At 48.8% G+C, this 25,183-nt stretch overlaps 1 protein-coding gene across 3 annotated transcripts in view; it reads right to left on the bottom strand.

Annotated features, from left to right (window-relative positions):
• The window catches only part of KCNQ1 (potassium voltage-gated channel subfamily Q member 1), a 403,636-nt gene that overhangs the window by 163,939 nt on the left and 214,514 nt on the right, over nt 1–25,183 (bottom strand). For all 3 annotated transcript variants that reach the window (XM_030917976.1, XM_030917975.1, XM_030917977.1), the window contains exon 11: nt 23,481–23,601. In XM_030917976.1, the coding sequence (XP_030773836.1) occupies nt 23,481–23,601 (121 nt within the window). The remainder of the gene's footprint in view (nt 1–23,480; nt 23,602–25,183) is intronic.

Below are 25,183 nucleotides of genomic sequence, written 5' to 3'. Positions count from 1 at the left end.
CCTCCCACTGCACCTGTAGGACTAGCATCTCCTGTCTGGATGTGAGCAACTTGCTGGTGGCCTGTGAGATGGGAGGTGCACTGGGCTTCCGGATAAGGGCTTCTTGTTCAGGTGACAACTCTATGTGAAGGAGACCCATGGACACGCATCTATCCCCTGCCCATGTACCAGGCAGAGATGTGGGTGAACTCTTCCATGACATGGTAGGGTCCCTGAAACATCAGACAGATCAATACTCTGTGTGCATGTTTGTGGGCAAGACACAGTGGTGGCATGTGTGCTATGGAGTTTGGTAATGGGAGGACTGAAGTAGTGCCTCTGTGTGTGAGCTGTGCCAGCCATCCCCACGAAGGGGGCATTCCATATAGATGGGGATCCTTTCCAGGCAGCCTCTTCCACACCTGATTAGCTCTGGCCATCAGACTCCTCGTGCCAAAAGGGACCCTTCCCTGGAATCTGTAATTCTCACAGGCTGTCCCATACATTTTAAATCCAGGAAATGTGCTCACCCATGAGACAGGGATAGTGGGAAGATATGAATGAAAAGCAGCCAGTCCTTAAAATTGGAAGCCATTTCACTCCTTACCAGGTACAAAGATAACATGCTGCATGGATCAGGAACACAAACTTACCTACCTTATGATGTAGTGAAAGAATCTGTAAAACTTTTGTCTCAGCATACTCCCTGGAGGAAGCCAATCACAGGAGGCCTTGACTAGGAGACCTCAAGCCTTGGCATGTGCCTAGACCAGTGGGGAGGGAAGGCTGGGAGGCAGTCCTCCCTTACCACTTTTCTCCCAGGCAGACCTGCCCTGGGTTCTCCCCAGGCCTCTCAGCCCGAGCAAGTGCTCAGTTGGCCACTAGCTCCCTGCAAGTCCAGCAAGTCTTTCTTTCCTGTTCCTTCTTCAAAGAAGGCTTAGCCTCAACTCCAGGGCCACAGACAAAGGACAGTCACTCTCCTCTGCCAGAAAGTCATTTATGGGACATGGAGAAAGCATCAAATATATTGCTTTTCCAACACCTAAGAGTGGAATAGGAGGAATAGAAGGGGAACTCAGCCAGAAAGTTCTGGAGCGTAGTCTTTTTGCCAAAATAACATGTTTTCAAATGAAAGAGGATGGTGCTGGGGCACTGAGGAATCAGGGGGATGGACCACTGGAGCTTGTCTCATGCTGGCAGCAAGTCCCAGGCCTCAAACACATACCTGGGCCACCTTAGGAGAGAGACTGCAGGGAAGAAATGAGTTACAATGCACCAGCCTAACCAACTCCCCTTTTGTCACTTAATCCAATCCCAGAAGGTACTGGGTAGGGTCAATAAACAGATAGCTGCCTGTCTCCTGGCAGAGTCTGACCAAGCCCCAATGGGCGCTTCTCTTCCTGAATCCTCTGGTGTACCCCATTCTTCAAGGGAAACAGTCCCCTTAAGATTCTATGTGAAACGGTTCTGAAATCACGGTACCAGTTAATGAATTATTTACTCTAAACAATGACTTGATAAAGGGGGAGGATGAAGTTAGCTAGTGTTGACTAAGGAGAGACAGAGTTGCCAAGGAAATTCTTCTAAATGAAAAAATAAGAAAAAGCAGTCATCCAGTTTTGTCTGACAGTGAAATGTGTCACAGAGCATGCACCTTTGGCCATCTTTTGCTTTTGTGATTTGGAAGAGACAGGCAGCAGTGAGTGTGGGGCCAGGGAGAGGAATCCAACAAAGCTGTTTGCGAGGCAGTGGCTGGGATTTTGGGGTGTAGAGTAAGAGCAGACAGTCTTAGAGGCCCATGTCATCTGGGCTGCCCCCAGAGCTAAAGCTAGGTAACCAGAGGGAGTAAGGAAAGGCCTGAGTCCCAGGCTAGGCTTTTCAGTTGTATTGAGATGGGAAAGTAAGGGATGTTCCTTGCAGCAGATGCAGGGCCCAGTTGGCTAGAGTAGTATTTGAAATGAGTTGGCATTTCAGGGCAGTGTTTGTGATGCCAGTCAGTAGGTAGAGGCTTCTACCTCTTTTTTAAGTCTTGCTCTATGTTATAATCTCTACTTCTTAGAAGTCTGAAATGTTTACTCTGAACTAAGCTCTATGCTTTAACAAGTTATGTTTTAATAGGAAAACCGTCATTGATGGAATCATATGTAATTCCTACATTTTTCCAGTTACCCATTCCTAGGGAAAGCTTAGCCATTGGACAAACCAGCCAGAGCCCCAGGAACCTACATTTGCAGACAGCAGTGGCAGGCATAGTGGCCTAGTGTTGGATGGAGGAAACCTGGCCTCTATGTATCTGGTTTTGCAAACTAAAATGCCATTGCCCGTACTCAGGCTGACAGGTTCTGGAGGGCCGTTGACTCCTGCTCTGTATCTTACCTCTAGTTCCATCACAGTGCATGAGCTGTCAGTAGGAGCCTTTTAATGCAGATGCTAATACCTATTCCTAATGCTAGCCCATCCCCACACCTCCTGAGTTGGTGAGATATATCCTGGGAACAAGAAAATCTGAAAGCTCCTCGTCCTCAGGCTAGCAAGAGCCTTGCCTGTAAGAAGTGGGAGAAGATCACCTCTCTCAGTAGGCAGAACTAAGACTGCACAGCACAAGAGAGATGTCTGAATGCACAGTCTGGGTGGCAGAAGGACTCCTGTCCTTTCTTCCACAGAGACCTGAGTACCTCTCCAGGTGCCACCATTTTCTGTCTGGGAACATCTGCTATCCCCAAGCCTCAGTTTCCTGGTCTACAAAACTGAGATGGTCTTTTCTATACAAGGCCCCAGGAGGATCACTGCAAGTCACTGCATTTCATGGTGCCCAGATTTTCCTGCATTTCTAGAATGTCAACAGAGATAAGTGGGCTCCAGGGGAAGAGATTCTTTATGACTAGAGACATTCTGGTCGACTTTGGACCCCAGCTTCTATGGACAATAGCATGTGGACATGAGCCCTGGGGAAATAGGGATGACTGAGCCCGAAGAAGAGCTCTCAAGCCTTACACTCTCCAGACCAGCCTTGGGTTGCCTGAATCCCAGCACAGCCTCATGGAACTCCTGCCTGGGTCCTAGCACCTAGTTTGACCTGGGCACAAGTACTCACTCACTCACTCACTCACTCACTCACTCACTCACTCACTCACTCACTCATCAAACATTCACTGAGGGTCCGTGACAGACTCCCTATGGATTAAGCACTGAAGATAAAACACTGAACAAAACCAGCCAGCCTATACCCTCATGGGTCTTGAATGTGATCGAAGGAGCCAGCCAGTAAACCCTTTACCACAAGTAAACACACAGTTACACATTAAGAATGGGAGGGGAGGTATGTGACTTTTTACAGCCCAGTCTTAAGCTTTAGAAATCGGCTCCTCTGAGGAAGGGACATTTCAGCTAAGACCCACAGGATAAGACAGTCCTAGCCTGGGGAAAGGGAGAGAAGGTCAGGAGAGAGCTTGGTATGTTTAATACTGAAAGAATATTTGATGAGCTGGGACATCTCCTGCAGAGCCACGGCTCCCTAGCTTTGTGACCCTGGGCCCTAGACTTAATCCCTCAACCCTGAGGATATTATCTATAAAACAGGAGTGATAATATTCTTGTGTTAAAAGCTGCTGTGAGGATTAGTGAAATGATGTCTATATTTGCCTGGCAAACAGGAAGTGTAAGTAGTAGTATCATTTGAAGATTATTCTTCAGCCTAAAGGTGTGTTCATTATGGCTGGCAGGTTTTCTTGCCACCTAGATGGTAGTGCTGGGTCTCCTTTAGAGTATCTTGATGCTTGTGGAGCATGGATGATATGACCATAACCTGAGAAAGCAGGGACTGTATCCACTTTGGTCCTCCCAGGTCCCAGGGCCCCCACAGTGCCCTGGTGTGTGGTCAGTGCCCACAAATACTGAATAGAGGAACAGACACATGAGAAGCAACAGCAATTGCCTGGTCTTTAAGGGTGGGGGAGCACTCACCCTCTCCTGAGAGAGGGAGAGATAGGTGGGGGGAGGTTGGGTGGGGGTAGGGAGAGATAGCGAGCGAGTGAGCAAGCTAGAAACTTCCTGAAAAGGGAAGTTACTCTAGAAAAGGGTAAGTTCCTTCCGGGTATCATGGGCTGGCTTAACCTGGACCAGTTTGACTTTACTAAGTCCCATTTCTCATCTGGGGAGCCTGAGGCCATTAAGGTTATCTGGTCCCAAAATCCCCTGGAGCTATCACAGGGATCCCCATTCTTTGCCTTTAGTCACCCCAGCCCCAAGAGCCATCTTCCACATGGAGTGAGCAGGGAGCTACAAGGAAAAGACAGGTCACAGTTGGAGAGAGACACAGAGAGAACCAGGTGGGCTGGTAGGACAGGAAGATATAGGGAGAAAGTGAAGCTCTCTCGGGGAGGCAGGAATACTTCTACCCGGCTTCCTTCTACCCACTCTTCATAGAACACAAACACTGTAAGAATGACTTTTTCCAAACCCTCTTAGCATTCAGAAGTAGAATTGCTGTATAAGAATTTTTTCATAGGTGCTTTTTTTTTGGGGGGGGGGGGCATTTATTTAAAAAATAACCACATCATTAGTGAAATCTTCCAAAGTCTCTTTTGGAGCCCAAATTGCACTAATGTCCACCTCTGAGGAGGCTATCATAATAAAAGCACACATACCTGTTTCACCTATGATGGTCAGTGCAATCTTGAAAGCACTAGTAAATAGGGTCATCAGCTTTAAAAATACAAACCCAAATTGGGTCATACCAAAATGCAAGGCTACACACAATAACCTGGGTGAATCTTCAGGGAATTGTGCTGAGTGAAAAGAGCCTATCCCAAATAGGTAATTTGCTATGTGGTTCCATGTATGTAATATTCTTGGAATGATAAAGAAATGAAGAATAGGTTAGTAGTTGCCAGTGGCTGCAGACAGGGTGGGGTGGGAGGGAATTGGGGGTGGCTATAAAAGGGGGACATGAGAGATTCTTGAAGAGTTAGAAATGTCCTGTAGCAAGACTTATCAATGCAATATCCTGGTCAGAATATTGTACTACAGTTTTGCAAGATGTTACCATCAGGGGAAACTAGGTAAAGGAGTATGTAGGATTTCTCTATGTTGTTTCTTAAACCTGCATGTGAAATCTACAATTATCTCAAAATAAAAGTTTATTTTAAAAAAACCCAAATTTAAAAAAAATCAATAGTCCTCCTAAAAATACCCAGAAATGAATTTTAGAAAGTCCAAAATCCATACAAAAATCTAAAAAATATGGAAGGATATTGCCATGGATTTGAACATGTGGGTAAACTGCTTCTATTTGTGGCTGGAAAGACTTTTTTTTGAAGTGGGGGGATGGCAGTTCTTCCTAAGTTAATATAAATTGAACAGAGTTTCAATAACAAATGCCACTGGGATATGGATATACACACAGATAGACAACTTTTTTTTTTTTTAATTAGGCAAGCTGAGGCCGCGGGTGGTGGCTCACGCCTGCACTCCCAGCACTTTGAGAGGCCGAGGCCGGCAGATCACTTGAGGTCAGGAGTTTGAGACCAGCCTGGCCAACGTAGTGAAACTCCGTCTCTAATTAAAAAAAAAAAAAAAAAAAAAAAATTAGCCAGGCATGGTGGCAGATGTCTGTAGTCCCAGCTACTAGGGAGGCTAAGGCAGGAGAATTGCTTGAATTGAGGCAGAGGTTGCAGTGAGCCGAGATTGCGCCACTGCACTCCAGCCTAGGTGACAGGGTGAGACTCTGCCTCAAAAAAAAAAAAATAATAATAATAATTAGGGGAGCTGGTTCTAAGTTTATATGAAAAAAAAAAAATGCATGTCCTGTAAAATTCAGAAGTAGCAGCAGTCTGGCCCCTTGTGCTCCTCTAGCCCCCATCTGGCCTAACAGGCCCTAGTGTGCAGCAGGGACCATTTTCCTATCACTGTCTACAGTATCTGGATAAGAATGGAGAGAAAGGCAGATTTCAAAAAATCTAATCTGGGATCCTATGCATCCTAAATAATCTTATGAGGATGCACTTGTACTTTTTCTGATGCTGATACTATTCATTCCAACTCACCTCCCCATCAGCTCTGTCAGGCACTGTGAATTGCATGGTACACATGATCACAATGGATGGAATGGCCATCGTGAGGTATAGCAATACATTTAAGTAACATTGTGTCACTACTATAGGACAGGCACCTTTCTGCATACTTTACATTATTAATTTGTATAATCCTCATAACAACCCTGTGAGGAAGGAAACTCTTATGATTCCCATTTTACAGGTAAAGAAACTGAGACTGAGGTTAAGTGACTCACTCAAGGTGTAGCAGGTAGAAAGTAGTGGACTTAGGATATGAATTCAGACTCCCAGACCCTGTTCTTAGTTCCTGTCTTTGGCTATGGATTAGTAAAGGAGAGCACAGCCAAGGGTGGGACAGGCAGCTGTAGTCCTCTGGACCAGATTCACATGGTTAGGGCTGCACTGCTACAGGTTGCCTAACTCAGACATGGAAACTTGAGTCGCTGCTGCCCAACTCATGCCATGAAACCATTTTGGCCTGCACAGCTTACAATAGCACTCTAGCTCTAGCTATGATACTTTATGGTGTTAGTGGGTTTTTTTGGTGGTTGGTATGGAGGAGGGGCTGGGCTATAAGTTTTAGATTATGTTTCTTGTTGTAGGTTTTTTAAAAATTCTTGAATTAGGCCTATTTACTCTTTTATTCTCTATTGAGTTAGCAAATTCAGTTTTTCCAAGATGCCCTGAAAAGTATGATCATACATGTATATGAAATGGTCCCTGCGTCCAGCTGGCAACTCCTGTACACCCCCGACCTGGATTCTGCCTTCCATGAAGTGAGCCTTGGAAGAAACAAGTGCTCATGCTCCCTGACATTATTAGTTGCCAAGATGAAGCCTCAGTCCCAAACACCCCAGCTTCCTGTCTAACTCAAGAGCTAATCCTGTGTTTAAATCTTAAGAGTGTTTAGATCTTAGGCCATGCCATGAATTCCCCTGGTTGACTGCATTGTGAAAATGAGCTTCCTATTATTGGCTCTTAAGCAATGGAGATGAGGGGGAGTCCTGCTACACAGATAAGTGCATCATAAAGTTACATAATTAAAATAACTGAGCTCTGGCCTATCAACAGACCCATCAGCAGTCCAGAATAGAGTCTAGAAATGGACACAAATTAAATGAGAGTTTGAAATATGATAAAGGTAGCAGTTGAAATTAGTAGAGAGATGATGATATACTCAAATAAATAGTGTTGGGACAACTGGACAAACATGGGAAACTAAATTGGATTTAATTACTATGCCAAAATCCAGATAAAGCAAGGATTTAAATGTAAAAAAGGAAATAAAAAATCATAGAAGAAAACATGGAAGAATTTATTAAAACAATTCCAGGATGAGGAGGTTATTTCAAAATTTAAGATAAGAACCTCAAATCATAAAAGACTGACACAGTTGACTATGTGAAATTTAAAAAATTCTGCCACCAGAAAAATATTATAGAAAAAGCCAAAATACCTAAGGAAAATTAGGATAAAATATTTTCAATGAATATGACAAAGCAAGTTTTCTATAAATCAGTAAGACGTTTTACAAAGTCCAAAGGGTATTAAGAGATAGTTCACGAAAAAGAAAAAACAATGATTTTAATCATTTGAAAAGATAAAAACCTCATTTCCAACAAAAGAAATGTAAAATAAAGCTCCAGTGTACCATTTCTCATCTATGAAATTAATGAAGATAAAAACCTGATTATACACTCGGTAAGGGTGGGGGAAGCAAGTGCATTTGCGCAGTCATAGTGATGTAAATGGTATAGCCCTTAGTTGGCAGTATCTATCACAACATAAATGAATATTTTAATCCTGCTGGAAATGGGGGGAAAGGGAGGATCTCTTAAAGTAAATCCACTGAAAATGGAGACCAAAATTTTACAATAGAGATATTTGATTGGGAAGTTATCTTGAAAAATAACAGTAGTTAAAATATTCTTTTATCTCATATGTAGTAACAGTTGTTAGAGTTACAATTATGTACCCATTTTAGAAAAACACAAATCCAGAGGGGATTTTGGTTTGTCTTTTGTAAAACATTATATGGTAACATCTGAGGGCATCTTTTATACTTGGCAGAGGATGTTGGCAGCACTTCCACAGAGAGGATCATTTTTTGTAGAAGTATGGCATGGTTTCACTGCTTGACCAAGAGGCCACCTGCATCAATTATCATCTCCTCTGCTGTCCTCTGAAATGCTTATCTAGGCATCAATCTTGGTTTCCTCTTCAACTGATAACTAACTGGTCTACTCTGCCCAGTCTCTATTTGAGAAATTCTTTGATATCATTTTCTTTAACTTGATGAAATCTCCTATTTTGGCAAGATTTACAGTTCCTCTTTATAAGTTCCTCTTTACTTTGTGTGTGCTTTATATTGTCTTTGGATGACAAGAGACAGCCAGAGATCAGTCAGCAGAGATGCAAGTAGGGATAAGATGGATAGGGAGAAACAACAGTGTTCAATACGGAGGGATGTTTCGGGGAAACTAATTTCATAAGTGGTCATTTCAGCAGTGAATATATTTGAATGGTTAATGGCTGTTTTTTAGCTGCCCTACATATCCATCAATAGAGGATCTGTTCCATAAATCATGGCACAATGAAACTCTCTGCAGCTGTTAATGAAAAGGAGATTTGCTAGATGTCTTAATACAGATCCATCTCCAGAACATACCAGCATCTTCCTTTTAAGTGGTGCACATTGGGGCTGAATGCTTACTAAGAAATGAAAGGCTCCCCAGTCAAAGCTGACAAGGGTCATTACAGCATGACCCCTGTGGTAGATCCCAGCACAATACACTGGCCATCACTCCATTCTCTTCAAATGTCCTGGGGTTGCTTCATACAGCAGACCATCATACCCTCAGCCACTATGCATACAACTTGGCTTTCTCCTTCCAGGCTGTAGTCCAGTTAGTGCTCCCTTGGAAATACTCAAGACCTTAATGAACTATCCATCTGTGAATCTGTGAAGCTGCCCATTTCTTAGAGGCCTCTTTGGAGAGCTGACTGTTGAATACCCAGTATGATGGTCCTTAGCCTTCTTAAATCTTTCCTGTACCACTACCTCTATGCCTTTTGCCAAGTCCAAGTGTTCACCAGAAATGGAATTGATACCAGAAAGACTACAGCTAACAATCTGAGCAGAACAGGGAGCATGTCCTATCTGGGAAAAGCCCAGCCCATTGGGCTAAATCTCTAACTGAACACAGAGACTATGCTTCTTCCAATTATACTGGAAGCCCAACCATAAGAAAACAACACTTCAGTTACACTGTTCAGAGCCATCACCTGTTCACACGTGTGTCTGTATACATGTACACACACATTTTGAAATAAAAATGCTTCTCAGATGTAGTGCACGAGAATAAATCAGCATCATATGTACAGCTCAGAGAGAAGTATGGCATACCTATGAAAGAAGTCAAAGGCAAAGTGTAGAAGAATACATATAGTATGTTACCATTTGTATAAAAAGGAGCCATATCTACTACGCACATGCACACACAGACACACACATATTTGTTTATATAAAATATGTCTGGAAAGATGCAATAGGAAAGTGTTGAGTGGTAACCTTTAGGGAAGGAAACTTGGGAATTAGGGGTTGGGTGGGGAGAGTGTTATTTTTCACCCCTTTTGTACTCTGAATTTGTTTTACCATGTGTGTAAAGACTGTTTTATAATTTTTGTAGCACAACACTTGAATACATAAAGCACGATTGGCTCCCCAGAAGGCAGGTGTTGGCCAGGCAGTGGATGCACGGTAGGGCAGGGTGCAGCCCTGCATGCGCGTGTATGCCCTGCAGGCAGCAGCTCCCCGCACACAGTGCTGTGAGTCTCTGGTTCATGTCACTCTGTGGAGCAGGGGCTGCTCCAGCACAAAGAGGTTTTTGACAGGGAAAGGCAGAGCCAGAGTCAGGGCAGGCCCTGGGCGGGCTCCCAGAGAGCCCAACCACCCTCTAATAAGGGGTGCTCTCCACCCTATCTGAGGAGCAATTGGGATCTCCTAGGAAGTGAAACTGTTACGTATGTCTTATTACAGAATTTCAAGTGGAGTGATTCTGAAAGAAACAAATGTGTATGGCATGTTGTGACTGCTGTGTCTCATGAAATATTTAAGTTTTTATGTAACTTTTTTCCATTTCAGATCTTTTATTTTAACACAAAATGACAATATATTTTTCAATTGATTTGCCTGATGTCTGTATTTAAATGTTTTCTAATGCACACACGTGTTTTAAACTCATTAAAAAAATATGACTTAGATCCCATCCCACTTTTATGTTTTATATTGCCAAAACTCTGCTTTTGGGAGGGGTGAGTTATCTTCACTTCTGAAACAGTACTGCTTGGGAGCTGATTTGGCCCTGGCTATTCTGGGGAAATGACACAATATTGACCTAGGAGGGGCCCTAATCTTTCCCCACTAGAGCACTACCTCTAATAGGAGGAAGGATGGGAGAAAGAGGCTAGTGAACCCACCTTCAGGCCTGTCCACTCAGGACATGCCCATACTAGCCTCTCCAGGGGCTCTGCCCTTGGCATCCCCGTCCCCCACCTGGGCTCTGGCAGAGAAGTCGGGCGGGAAGAAGCCGGCTGAGTGCCCGCCACTGTAAGAGGAAACGAAGAGAAACAGCTCCAGTCAGCCCCAGAAGCGAGGCCTGGAAAAACTCTGCAGCTGGAGCTAACACAAAGGACTTTTCAGACCCTGCAGCCAAGGTGCCCAGTGAGCTTTTTTTTTTTTTTTTTTTTTTTTTTTTTTTTTTTTAAACAGCTATTAGGGTGACAAGCCTTTCCAAAGGCCAGCAGTTGGCGAGAGTTTCCAGGAAGCTGGTCTGGCACTGGGCTGGGATTGGAGCAACTTTAACGAGTTAAATTCAGAAGGAAGGAGTCATCAGGAAAGGTTTAAGGTTCAACAAACTTTTCAAATTATTTTGCAAAAAGTTCTGGCTTTCCAATTCAAAGGCATGTTTCGCTGTGACTGTTTTAAGCCAGAGACTATTTAAAAGGCAACACAACCAGCACGCTTCAGATTCACTTACTCGAGGTATTTGTCTAAATCCTTGGAATGGGCTTTGCAAGTGCCACCTAGTGCCTAGTAACACTGGGGCCATCTTACATATCTCGACAGGCAGCCCTCCTCCCCATATGCCTCCCCCCAGCCTCCGTGGTCGCGCGTGCGTGCACACACACGCACGCGTGCACCTTCCCCAAGCAGGAAGCTGCTCTTTGCCAAGAGCGAATGGAATTCAGATTTCCAGAGGGTGTCCTTGGCCTCCAGCTCCACGGCTGCATGATGAAGAAAGGTCCTAGTGTGTGTGCTGGGGGCTGGGAGAGAGGGGCCTCCAGCTCTGCTCACATCTATCTGGGCCCCAAGAAAAACCCACAACTGGCTGTGCTCTCCCCAGCCACACCCAGCCTCGGTCACATTCCTTCCCTTCCTGAGCCCACACTGGGTGGCCCCGGCAAACTAGCTTCCACACCTCCCTCCCCACCGGCAGGGAGACCTAGCCCAAGCCCCCATAGGACAGCCAGCAAGTACAAATGAGGGGCTGCACCCCAGACCCAAAGAGCCAGAAAGCACAGAGGACCCCCTCATCCCTCCCCACAACACTGGGCATCCCTTGTGGCTGCTGTCAGTCATGGGGAAAGAGACACACTCCCTTGTCTAGCACCCCGTGGTCTAAGCTCCCGTGCCTTCCTGTGCCTGCTTTCAGGAAGTCCCTCTTCATATCTAACCTTGACTCTCCTGGCTGTGGTGCTTGTGGGTCTGGGATTGAAGGACCATCACTGCCCTTTGCACCAGAGCTTCCCAGCATACCAGCAAGAAAGGACTGTACTCCTTCCCCTGTCCAGTCTGGGCCTTCCAAGCCCTGAGATTCAGCATCGTCAGGAATTAAACATTTATAGGAAAACCAGGGACATGAGTCAGGGTGTTCATCAGCAGTAGCAAGGTGGGTAGGCTGGTCACGTTTAGCTTCTCATTAGCCCAAGTAATAGGGCCTTGCACCTGTGTGGCCAGGAAGGGGATAGGCTGAGCGCTATCTTTCTACAGGCTGTCAGCATCAACAAGTGGTCATGACCAGCACGAGTTTGTATGGCTTTTCAGGTGTGCTGGCTCAAGGAGGCCCCACACCAAGTTGGAACCTCCAGGCCTGGTGCCTAGGCAGAGGGTGGGCTAAACAAAAGCCAAGGGGAGCTGTGCACTGTCACTTCCCTTTGTTTGGTAATGAGACTGTTTGCAGAAGCTGGCCTGGTAGCCTGTGGGATTGTTTCTCTTGAGATTTCTTCTAGGGGAGAAGGTGGCCAAGACTTTGCAGTCTGCATCACCCAGTCCCCAGAATATACAAGGGACTCAGCTTGCCTAGTCACAATTCGGCTTTTGGCCTTGGCTCCAGGGCCCATTCTGATCCTTGTGCTTGGCTCAGGGATGGTCAGCACGCCCTGCTGAGTACCATGAAGGCCTACTGTGGCCTGAGAAGCCATCTTCATGGTCTCTTTTGGCCAGCCCCAGACCCTATATTTGTTCAAGGAATACATTGATTCATTGGCTTCTCCTTTAGGCAAGGCCTGCAGTGGACTCAGCTGGGGTTCATTATTCCCTGCCACCTGGGGTGGGCCTGCATGGCCAGGCCCACGGCCTCAAGTGCCACATACTGCTCCCCTGACAGGTGGCTAGGGTATGACACTCAAGAAAATGGCCAGGCAGAACCTGAGTTGGGGTCACTTGGTCCAGCCCTTCTGAGGGGGACTGGTTGGATCTGGTGCACGGAGGAGACATGCCATGCTGGACCAGCAAAAAAGCATAGAACTCAGAGTCTGGAACCTGACATCTGGCCTTGGCTCTGCCATCAGCTGACTGTGTCCACTGCACAAGGTCCTATCATATCTGGTCTTAGGGCGTCCATTTACCCAGAGTCCTTCCATCACCTGACACTTGCAGGGATGCTTTCCCAATCAAAATTCAGGCCATGTGGTCTGATAAGGCCACCTTCCAGTGTGGAAGACAGGCTGGTAGTGGGGCCTGGGAGTACAGAGCTCCTAGGCACTGCCATGGAATGTGGGGACCTTAGGGGAAGGACATCTCAACTGAAGCTCTTCAGAGCCCCTGGGGTAGACAGTTCTGTCCTCTCATCCCCTAACCCATACCAGCCTGAGCTCAATCATACCAGCCTGTGAAGGCTGCCCCACCACACTGCTTCTGCACCCAACATACCAGGCCCCCTTGAGCTCCCACCTGGAGCCCACACACCTAGCTGGTGGGGTTCATGGGGCAATTCAAAAAGAAAAGCAGAAAAAAGCATTCAAGTATTTTGGACTGGAAGGAATTCAGTTTAACTTAACAAATCAAGACGTGAACCTAAAGAAAACACTGAAAAACAAGCCCACCTTTGAAAGGCCCAAAGAGGGAGGATTAGGTGGGAGAAGAAAGGTCCCCTTGGGGCAGAAGACAGCTGTTCAGTGCAGACCAGGGACTGGGGGAGGATGCTGGACTTGAGTGCAGACCAGGCCAAGGTAGGGAGACCCAACACACACTCAAGGACTTGAAGTCAGGGGTGCTATCTAACTTTTTAGCTCACTCTTTCTACCACAGATACAGAGACTAGCTACCTGAGGAAGCATAGCAGGGTCCACAGACTGGCTGCCTGGTGCTGCCCACCTCCTCTCCAGGGCTTGGCTCCCTGGGGCCAAAGGCTCAGACCCGTAACCACAGTGGGGTTGCAGGGTTGCAGGGATTTATTTGGGGGAAGAACCCTGACTGGGTCAGAATGAGTATGTGCATGCATGTATATGTGTGTAGCTACTCCTTATTCTCTGAAAAGTCCTGCCTACCACCTACTTACCAAGTACCCTCTACTGCCCTTGCAGAGTCACTCCTCTCTGCCTCAGTTTCCCCAGCAGGGCACCACAGGACACTGCTGTGGCAAGGTTTATACTTAGGGTGCCGTGCAGTCTGATTTCGTATGAATGCTCAGTGCCAAAGACTTAGGAGATAAGTCAGCCAGAGTCAAAATTAACCTTTGAAAAATCCCTTGAATTGGCCCTAAAAATAATTCCTTTCTCAGATCTTTGTGTATATCCCCTGCTGGGTTGCTCTTCTGCCCGCTGAAGTGGGAGAATCTCTGAGTGGACATCCAGGGTACCCTGGGAGAGGCATGCCAGGTGTTCCTTTACTTTTTTCAGGATATTCCCAGTGTCATCTTCAGAGGGAGCCTCTGAGGCTGTAGCCACACATGGGAAAAGATTACTTATGGAGAAGATCAAAGGCTAAGGGGTGGGGGATGGTGGAGACGTCTGATTCTGAGGTCAGACCTGGACTCCTGTCTACCTCTGTCTCTCTGCCTTTATTTTTCTTCCTCCTCTCCCAACAAGGCCCTCTTTCTAAGATGGCACCTCAGGCCTCCTATGGGACCAACCAGGCCTTACAGACTAACTGCCAGACTTCCTCCTGCTAGCCAGTCACTACCAAGGACGTGTGCCTCAGATGCAGCCCCTGCCCATGACACCTGCATTGTCCCTACAGGGCCTACATATCTGAAGCATGAATGCCTCGTCAGGGGATCTGGGGCACCATGAGAAGGCATGAAGCTGGATCTGCCAATTTGCATCCTGGGAGGGCAGGTCAGCCTTGTCCAGGCAATCCAGGAGCCTTCCCAGTGGCCCACTGGCCAGTGAGGACCCTTGACCTCCTTGCCTAGTGGCACCAGGTTTATGATGCACATAGAGGCTGAACTTGAAGAATTCTTATTGCAGAGGGCAGCCACAAGAGCCACTGGTCAGTGCCCAGATAATCTCTGCAGACTGTTTCCCCCCTGTTCCATGGGCCACAGAACCCCTTTGTCTTGTTACTGCTACACTGCCTTCCTACCAATCTTCAGGGTTCATCTCTGCCTCTGCCATGCATATCCAGGCTCCCCCAGAGATTGTGTGTCTGGGAATGAGCCCTGGCTTCTGCTACTATCTCCCAGTGATACTGGCAAGTCCCTATCCTTCTTGAGGCTTCAATTTCCCCTTCTGTGAGCTGGGAGGACTGGCCCACTAGATGTTCTCTGAGGGACCTACCAATGATGTGGGCTGTGTGTCTCAGCCAACAGCAGCATCCCCTTCTAACCCCAACACAAGAAATACACATAGTAGGTGTCTGGTTAATGCTCCTGGAATTTCAGCCTATACTAAGCACCTGAAAGCCACTGAGTCTGAACTCTGCTACCATATTTGAAATTATCTCTCCATTGGGCACCTACGGGTTGCCTAGAGACAGGCTACCATGGTCTTCTTCCCTCGCCCGTCATGTGCAGGCTCAAAGGCAGGTGAGCTGCACAGCTCGCCCTGCTCTTCACTCTGCTTGAATGTGGGTGCTGGCCTTGGCAGATGGGCCCAACAGTGATGAGAACAAATGACAGATGCATACTGGGGCACCTGTGACTGCCATGAGGCACAGTCCACTGATTCTGCCTCCAACCCCCTCCCCAGAGCAGAATAGCGAGTGCTAGGTTTCTGCCTGTACCTCCACTGGAGCCCCAGCAGCTCCTGAACCCCATTCCGAGACTTGAGGTTGTGACTTGGGGACCTCTAGACTTCCCTTCCCTCCACCTAACTCCAGACTGTCCTGGAGCTTGGGACTCACAGGCCTCTAGGCACATCTTATTAAGGATAGCAGCTGACAGCCATATGTTGTGGCCCCATTTGTATCCCATGGTAACTCATGACCTGGCAGTTTCAAAAGCTCTCAGACCAAATAAGGAATGTCCCCACAGGATCTCCCATCATAAAGAGACATTTTATGCTGGCTAATATTTTCAGGCATTTCCCTGAGTCAGGTATGTGGCTGGATGCCTAACACCGTCTCCTCAAAGCCTTACATTAATACTGTGAGATATACCCCCAGTGTATACAAGAGGAAACTGAGGCTCATAGAGATTAGGTGACTGCCCCAGTGTCCTGTGGGCAGGATGAAATGACCCAAGCTGGCCAGGGCTCCCTGACAGACCTGGTCCCTGGATTCAGTGAACATACACCAAACCATCAGCTGACAAATAATGAATCTGACAAGCTGTTCATGACCACCACACTGAAAACTCCAGGGCAGGGTAAAAGATAGGAAAGTTAACCTAAATAAACAAGGGACACACGATGCCATGTTTCAGGAGCTCCAATACTGTAAGGATATCCATTCTCCCATGCCCATCTAGAGTCTGCTGCACCTAGAGGAGGCTTTCCATGGCAACTGGCATATGTATGGTGAGGCAGAAACCCTACAAAGACAGCAAAGCCGGTGATGAGGAAGGAGAAGCAGTCAGAGCCAGCAGGACCAGCCGTCAAAACCTGTTAGCAAACTGCAGTGAGAATGAAACACGGCCCTGGCCACAAAGAACAACGTGAATCTGACCAGTGGCACCAAATAGGGTCCAGAAACAGAGGCACATGTAGCCAGTGAGCTGATTGTAAAGACACTGATACGGCAGGGTAGTGGGGAGAGGACAGGCCTTCCCATGCCGGGTGCTGAGCCAGACTGGATATCCAAGTAGGGGAAGAGTGGACCTTGACCTCGGCCTCACATTGGACACAAAAATCAATCCCAGATGGAGTGCAGATCTACATGGGAAAGGTGAGCTAATAAAGCTTTAGAATAAACCAGAATATCTTTATGACCTTGGAGTAGTCAAAGCTTCTTAAATAGGACACAAGCAGCCCTATCCAGAGAGGAAATGTTTGATTAACTGGACCACATGAAAATTAAGACCTTCTGTTCATCAAAAGACACCATCAAGAGAGGAAGAAGGCAGCCTGCAGAGGGGGAGGCGATATTTGCAGTGTGTGTGTGTGTGTGTGTGTGTGTGTGAGAGAGAGAGAGAGAGAGAGAGAGAGAGAGAGTGTGTCTCTCTCTCTCTGTCTGACAAATGACTCCAGAATATATAGAACCATAAATCAACATAAAACAGGCAGAAGATGTGGGCAATTTATACAGAATGATGTATCTGACTAAATGATAACATGGAAAGGGACTCAACTTCATTAGTCCACAGGTTACTGCAAATTAAAATCACCTTTTGATGCTGCTAGACATTCACCATCATGGCTAAAAAGGAAATGGAAAATGCCAAGTATTAGCATGTGGAGCAGCCAAAATGCTGCCTGTGGGAATGAAAATGGGGATGACTCCTTCGGGAGACTGGTGGGTAGTATTCACTAAGAGTAAACATATGCCCACCCAGGACCCTGCAGCTCCACATATAGGCATATATTCCCCAGAAATGCAACCTGATGCTCACCAAAAGCATGTACAGAATATTCTTAAACAGCAACCTGTGCCAGAAACTGCCTGCTGGCCACAGGTGGTAGAATGGATGAATGATGTAGGCCATGCACACAATGGAGCACCAGACAGCAAGGAGCACGAGGGAGCACTGCTCCCTTCAGCCCCACAGAGAGGCTGCCAGTCATCAAATTGAGTGAGGACACTGGACACAAAGGTGTATGAGTTGCATCATTCCCACCGCATAAAGTTCAAATGTGGGCACGGCTGGTCCTTGCTGCTAGAAGTTAGGCTTGTGGTTAATCTCAAGGTCAGTGACAGGAAATGGGAGTCTGAGAGGCTTTCTTCGGGTTCTGTTGCTTCCTCTGGGTGCTGCACACATGGGTCTCAGGGACTGAAGATGCCTCAAGCTGCACATTTGAGACCTGTGTACTAAATCTGTGTGTGTGTCACCCTTTAAAAGTTTAACACTACCACCCTGTACCAGGGTAGCCCAGGTGAGCCCAATTAGAGAGGTGGCTAGTCTTGGACTTCAGGGCTGCTAGACCCAGTCCCATCCCACTCTGTCACTTAAGGGGACATGGCTCTCAGACTTCCTGACTAGGTCACCTCTGTGCTTCAGCCTCCAGATGCTCTGCAGTTCAATCTCCCCTTTCAGGTCTAGGCAGAGCACATAAGAGATCTATATGGGATGTGCCCTCCCACCCCGCCCCGACCCGCTGCCTCTACTGCCAGAAGTGTCTCCATGACAGTATTAGTGCAGTTGTGAAGTCCTTTGCCCTCCAGCCACCTCTGTGGTGTGAATGTTCTCTCTGTCACATCCTCCGACACTACCCGCTTGGCTGAGGACCTGAGCAGCATCGTGGCTGGGAGTTCACAAGTGGAGAGGGCTGAGCCTGGCCAGAGTGCACTGGGGCAGGGTGATTTGGATGGCCCTTCCCTTGCAGAGGAAGTGAGAAGCCTCACTGCTTTCCTCTGGGCCATCCACCTAGACAGTGTGGCCCTCTCCCCATAGCAGCAGCCCTAGAAGGCCAGCCACTTCTTCCTCACATGCTCGGATGGAGGAAGTGAAGTTTGGAAAGGTTAGGGGGCCACGGGGGGCCGCCACAGCTGGGCTGATGCAGGCTGGGAGCCAGATTGAGGGCATCTGATTCCCAATCCCATCTCTTTCCCACTGAGCCATTACGCCTCGGTTTTAATTTAATTAGAAGAACATTTAATCCCCACGTGCATTTCAGAGACGGGTTTGAGCCTGGCTGGGGCTATGTGGGGCTCTGACGGGGATCCTATGACTCATGCAGCCCTGCACAGCCCTCCCGGGTTTCCCCCAGAGGGCTTCCTTGGCACCTCGTGCAGACAGAGGTGGTCTGAAACTTTGCAGAAGACAGGACACTGGTCTAGAAAGACAAAATGGTCTCATCTGTTCTTGACAAGCCCCTCACTCATCCTTCTGGACACTGGTCCCAGAATGGCCTTTCTGTCCTTTCCCACCAAAGTTTACAGGGAGAGAAATATGGTGAGGAGCTTAGACACTCACAGAGCTGCAGTGCCTGGTACCCTGGGGTCTGTGGGAGTGGGTCACAGTGGGCCTGGATGTCTCCAGAATGTCCCAGGCCAAGCTGGTCCCATCAAAAGAGCTAGCCCCCTGGTCCATGGAGCCGAATTTGGGGCCACCCTTGTGACGTTTGCCCTTATTTCCAGACGGCACAGACTGGCCCTGTCCTTGCTGACAAATGCAGAATTCAGGAGACATTAGTAGTGATGTGGATGAAAGCCAGGCCACAGCGGCCTTGCTGGAAAAGAGCAACTTGAACGTCTTGGCGTGAGATTCTGCAGGGTCCAGGAGAAAGTTGAAGACATGGAAATTCTAATTAACGCACACGGGGCTGTTTTTGCTCAAGGATTTGCGAAGCTGTCATGTCGCAAGAGGCCAGGCAAGCACATGCTTGCCAGGGAGGCGCTCACAGTCACCTGGTGGGGGTCTCTGCAGCTTTCCCTCTGCCTTCTTTCCACCCCCTCTGCCCAGCCTCGGGGCTCCTGGTCCTCCCCCATGCCCATCTCAGTGGGCAGGGTGCTCCCTGAGGGTCCCCCTGGAGAGTGGGACTGGGGGCAGTATCTGTTAACCTCAAGCTGGGGCTTGCCCGTCTTAGATGCCAAAATAGAAGAGACGGGAGCCCTTCAGAGAAACCACACGACTGGACTGGGCAGAGCCACAGGCTGCAGGGCTTATGGGCCTGTCCTCTTGGGCTGTCTATCTCAGGTATCCATGTGCAACCAATGGGGCAGACGTGTGACTTCCAGGCCAGTCCTGGCTGGCTTGGCAGTTGGGGATGCAGTGTAAGGGAGGATTTCACAAAAATGGTTTCAGCCTCCCAAGGTTGCTGGGAGAAGCTCACCCAGGTCACACCTGCACACAGCCCCCAAGTTCAGAGACGCCGATCTTCAGGCCCCTAGCCCTGTGCCTCAGCACTGGCTCAATATGTCTGCAGTCCTTGCCTCATCTCAGGCAGGGCTGAGTGAGCAGCAATCCTAGCACTTCTCCGTGCCTGCGGCCTTGGGGGTTCTGGAGAGGAAGAGACCAAGAGGGCTATACATACCCTACTCCCTCCTGGCACCATTTGAAAGGCTTGGGGAACTGGTACTGAGGGCTTTGAGAGCCAAAAGAGGACACAGCCGAGCAGCCTGAGTGTATCCTGGGGGGTTTGCTGAGCAGACGCTGGAAAGATGAATGGAAATCTGATAGCTGCAGATGAGTGACAAGGGCATTCTAGATGGCAGGTCACCACACGCAAGGCACAGGGATGCGCACAGGCATGGCACTGTCCCTACCCACTGTCGTGCCAGTTGACCCTTGGTGAGCAGAGGACAATGAGTGGGTCAGAATCCCAGGAACTCATCCTGGCTCTTGGAGTACAGGGCTCCTCTTCTGTCATGGGGGTTCTCCCCAACTGCCCATGCAGGCCTATAGTCTCTGCTTCATGCCTTTCCCTCAGAAGCCCTGTCGTATGGTTCTGGGTGGGAGACACAGGTTCAGGGAGTTTGAGGCTGGCAGGAACTCTCTTGTGCCCCGTTGAACCTAGGAAGACAGCTTCTGCCTGAAAGGTGTGTTCGAGGCTGAGTCCTGGCCGCCCAGAGCTGGTTAAGGGTCCTAAGCCTGAGCAGTAAGGCCCACCTATAGGCTGGGGTGCAGTGAAGCCACTCTATCCCCTGGGTACCCCATGCTTCATCTTGCCGTGGCTCCCTAGCTTGCATCAGGCCTGCTCACCCCCACCCCACCTCTGGCTAACAGGCCCCGGAAAGAGGAGCTTCGCCCAACCCCAGGGACCTTCCCGTAATCAAGACTACAGTGACCTCACCTCTCTGGGGCCCTGCGGGCGGGGAGAGCTCGAGATGGAAACAAAATGTGTCTTTATTTATGTTTTTAATTTGAGTTCTGGAACTGGCCCAGCATGGTAATACATTTAACATCAGTAAAATGCTGAAGAAAAATGGAAATTTTTTTGGTAACTGCCTCCCACCCACTCTGCCCCCAGTGAGACCCCAGCACACATCCCTGTTCCTTGCACACACCAGGGCGTGTGCCTCTCTTCCCAGTTCAGGGTCCATGGGGCCAGGCTGCCCACAGGAGCTTCGCTGCATCCCTGAGCAGCTGGAGCTGAGTTTAATTATGGGCATCAGTCACTGGGCAGGCTGTATGGGAGGTGGAGGAATGCAGCCCCAATGCGGGCAGAAGACCTGCATGGCCCCCACACCCCTGCCACCAGGCGGTTTGGGTCCTGAGGAAACAGGGTGCCCACTGCTGCCAGCCTTCTCCCCCAGGTGGACTGAGGCCTCTACCCAGCCTGTATCCCTGGAGGAGCCTGGGCTCCTAGGCCCTGACACTATATATGCCCACTCTCCCCTGCAGGCCTCTCTGGAGGGACCGTACCCTGACTCCAACCAGCTCCCCTGACGCCTCAGCCCTGAGTTTTCCCTGACCAGAACACAAGTCCTCAACGTGGCCCCTTTGCAGCAACCTCCTTGTTCTTCCCTCTCCCAGTCCCCTCTTCAGATCCCTCACCCCAAGCCCCATGCCTGGGCTCCTTCCTGCCTTCCCAGGCTGGCTTATATCCAGCAGTCACTTTTGGAACAGTCTGCTCTGAGAGAGGCCTTGGTAAGTTCCAGGGTGGGGACCTGGTTGGGTGATGACTGCAGTCTCTGACCTGCCTGGGCCCACTTATCACTGGAGGCCATGGGAGTGCCAACCTGAAAAGGCTGCAGGATCTTGCAGAATGATAATGTGCCAGACCCAGAGTGGGCGGAGAGCTTGGGGATGGGTGTTCAGGTCTCTCAGGCCCTGTCATCCTGGAATGGAACAAGAAACAGCCCAGTGTCCTAGATGACACAGCCACACAGGCTTTGGGTCACCCCGGGGCAGGTGGGTAACCTCTGGCTCCAGGGAGTTTGGCGTGTGCTGGTATCAGCACTGGGAGCCCTCACCCCCATAGTGGTGTTTTACTGGGCAGCTGCAGGTTTGGCTGTGATCCACACAGTGCCTGGTCTCTCACCACCTTCACCTGCAGGGGCCTTGCAAGACCCAAGAGTTGGTAAAGCCTGGCTGCCCAGCTAGATGGACTGTGGGTGATGGCCCTCTCCTCCCAGTATGACTTTTTGCATGTCTGGAAGCCGGTCTGTGACCAAGAGAACCAAGGTGAGTGAGAGCTCCAACAGGAGGAACAAGCAGCCAGAAGGATGAGAAGGGACAATCCCCTGTCTGAGGGGACAGCCAAGAGGCAATACAGCCATTGCTACCTGTATTGCACACAACATGAGCCACTAAACTCTAACACTGATCACTCTGGAGGTCCATCATGTCCAGGACTTGGTACAAGCCTGGGCCACAGTATAAACCATCATTCTGTCTTTTGGTGCTGACTTGTACCTGGGCAGCCCATCTGGCTACCAGCCTGCTCACACCGCTTCTCCTGCCTTTTTACCCAGTCAGGAGGGGCCCAGAAGCTCAGAGCCTATTCTCAGGGTGTTCATGACTAGTCACCCCTGCTTTCCAGTGACCTGCTGGTTCCCTTGGAGCCTCTTCATACCCTACCAACCATGAGGTACTGCCAACCTCTCTGTGAATTGGGGGGTCCTGGAAAGATGGTGGGCAGGTCCCATCTGATCATAATTACCCCTTAAGACAGCCACTCCTTCCCTGGAGGTGGCCTCATTCTGTCTACCCAACCCTGCCAGTTCTCTGGTTACACCTGCAGCCCCCCAGCACCATGGGTCGCGATTTCCTTAGTGATTTGCAAGGCCAGGCCTGCACCTGGCTGGCTGCAAAGGCAGGAGGCCCAGGGCCTCACTACGACAAAGACACACATGGCTCAGAACAACCTCCTGACCCTCAGAGAGTCCAAAGAACAAAACACCCTTTAGAAAAACGTCGGTAGAGAGGAGAGTCCCCGCAAGTGGCCCTCAGAAGGGCTGTGAGTGTCACTCACAGATCCTGACACAGACATTTATCAAGGGGAATCCCCAGTGGGTTGGCAGCCAGAATGGAACTGTGGCCAGAATGGACCTGACCCCACTGCATGGCTGTCACCACTGGGCACCCCAGCAGGGAGCACTGAGTCACATGTCACAGGGGAATCACACCATGGCCGGGCACCGGGGATTGGCCTGGCCATGCCGTGACGGCGGGGGAGGATGGGCTTGCATCCCAGGCCAGCTGTGCCTCAGGGGAAGGCCAACTGGAAGGCGTGGAAAATCAGCCATTTCCTCCACCTGAAGGAGCCCCTGAGGACAGCAGCAGCAACTGGCAGACTGCACCCAGCATCTGCCCCGTGGCTTTGGCCAGGGTTCCACGGGGAAATGCTAAAAAACAAAGTCGTCTGTTTTTTGGGGGGCAGGGGAGGGGGCTTGGGGAGAGAAAAACAATCTCAGACTCTCAAAGCATGAAAACAAGTGGAAAATGATCAGTCTGGTTTTCCATAAGTCAAAACAACAGGATCATGTTCCCAGACTCAGTGGGAAGTGCCCTTGCTCTCCTCTCTTGCCTGGTGCCTCGGTGCTGGGGCCAGGCAGACGGCGAGTGGTGGGCACTAGGCGAGTAGATAGCACTCTGGCCAGAGGGCAAGCCTTCCCCAGCACCAAGGCTGACTCCTTGAGCCCCAGTCCCCTTCAGCCCAGCCCTTCACACACATGTAGGCACTCACTGTGAGATGTGGGTGATGGGTGTCAGCAGAGTCTCCCCTTCCAGGTCCAGGTCCTCAGCGAAGCTGTTGGTTCTCATGAAGTGGGGCGTGCTCACTTCCAGCAGTGTTGGGCTCTTCCTCACTGAGGAGAAAGTGTGGGGACAGCAGGTTAGGCCTCCCACCCAACCTGTCAGTCCTGTGGAGCCAGGCCTGTGAGCTCCCAGGGCCAGGTGAGGAGTGGAGTTTGTGCCTGGAAGCTCCAGCCCTGACAATCAGTTTTATAGTGGGGTGCTGGGGTGGGTGGGTGTTTAAGATGGCCCCAAAGTGCCTGACACTTCAGTGTCTGAGGAAAGTAAAGGCCAGGGAATCCTCTTCAGAGTGGTAACTGTGCCTGGGCTGTGCTCAGGTGTCAAAGACTCTCCCTACCTCAGGTTCTGGGCCTCTTCCCATGTTCATAACTGACACTTGGGTCAAGAATAAAACAGAGGTGACAGGCACAGGCCTGGTAAGGGACAACAGCTCCCACAACCACACATTGTCACACTCATACACTGACAGAGCAGTGGGTCAGGAAAGATGGGGTGATAGGACCTCTGACCCATGAGGAATGGCAAACCTGGGAGGTGGGGGCAGCCACATAATTCCTTTCTCAAAACACGATGCCACATCAACCAGTTGCACCCCCAGTGAGGCACAGGAGTCCCTCCAACAGCTGGCTTCACATTCTCATTCCTGGGCCCACCTCTGCAGCTTTGACACAGGAGCTCAGGATACTGATCCTTATCACTCCCCACTCTCTGTTCACACTATCAGTATTTGCTCTTGGATTATATTTGTCTTCATTTAAATATTTTATTGCAAAAGGATTAAGTACTCATCTGTAGGAAGTGGAATAAATCGAATATTCACAATGGCTTTCTTCCCCCAAGGTCATCAGTGTTAACTGCCAACTATATCCCTAGCCCCCACCCTCTCTGCTCATCTGAGCAGCAGATGCCAGGTGGGAGTTGCTTTTATACACATAGGATGACGCTGTTCTTGTCACTCTGTAACATAAGCTCATTTCATTTTTCTCTAGGTATACAGGCATGAATTTAATGATTTTAGTAGTTGCATAATAGTCCACAGTTTGGATTGGCCACAGCTAACCATTCTGTATATCATGGACATTCAGGCTCTTATAGTTTTAAGCTGCTTAATTATTCAGACTATGATACCATATCCATCTTTATTCTTAAAAGCTGACATATCGGAGCAGGGTGAGAGGGTGTGTTCTTAGTAATTTTAATAAATGTTGCTGGATTGCTTTCCCAAGAAGTTGTAGCAATTCAGGCTCCCTCAGCTTTCCCACATCCATGCCTGAATGAACTGTTGAATGAAGCCCAAATGAAGGTTGTCAGCACCTTTTGCAGGGACTACCAAGCATGGATGAAAACTGAGGCATTGCTGTTATTTCCATCTGTGTTGAATACCTTTTATGGGCTTGGCATCTATTTGGGTTTCCTCTTGCAGAATTGCCTGTTCATATCCTTTGCTCACTTTTGCTTATCACTTTGTAGGAATTTTCTATATATTACAGACATTAACTCCTTGTTATATGAGGCACAAATATCTTCCCCAGTCTGTTTTTTCACCTGAATTATGTTGCTTTTATCCTAGAAAATGTTTTATGTTTTTAAAGTTACATCTTTTGCTTTATAAAAAAGGAAGGTTTTCCCACATCA

Source organism: Rhinopithecus roxellana, chromosome 15 (assembly GCF_007565055.1).
Source record: "Rhinopithecus roxellana isolate Shanxi Qingling chromosome 15, ASM756505v1, whole genome shotgun sequence".
NCBI lineage: Eukaryota > Metazoa > Chordata > Mammalia > Primates > Cercopithecidae > Rhinopithecus > Rhinopithecus roxellana.
The sequence above is the reverse complement of the archived record's forward strand: the minus strand, read 5'-3'. Positions and strand labels throughout refer to the sequence as shown.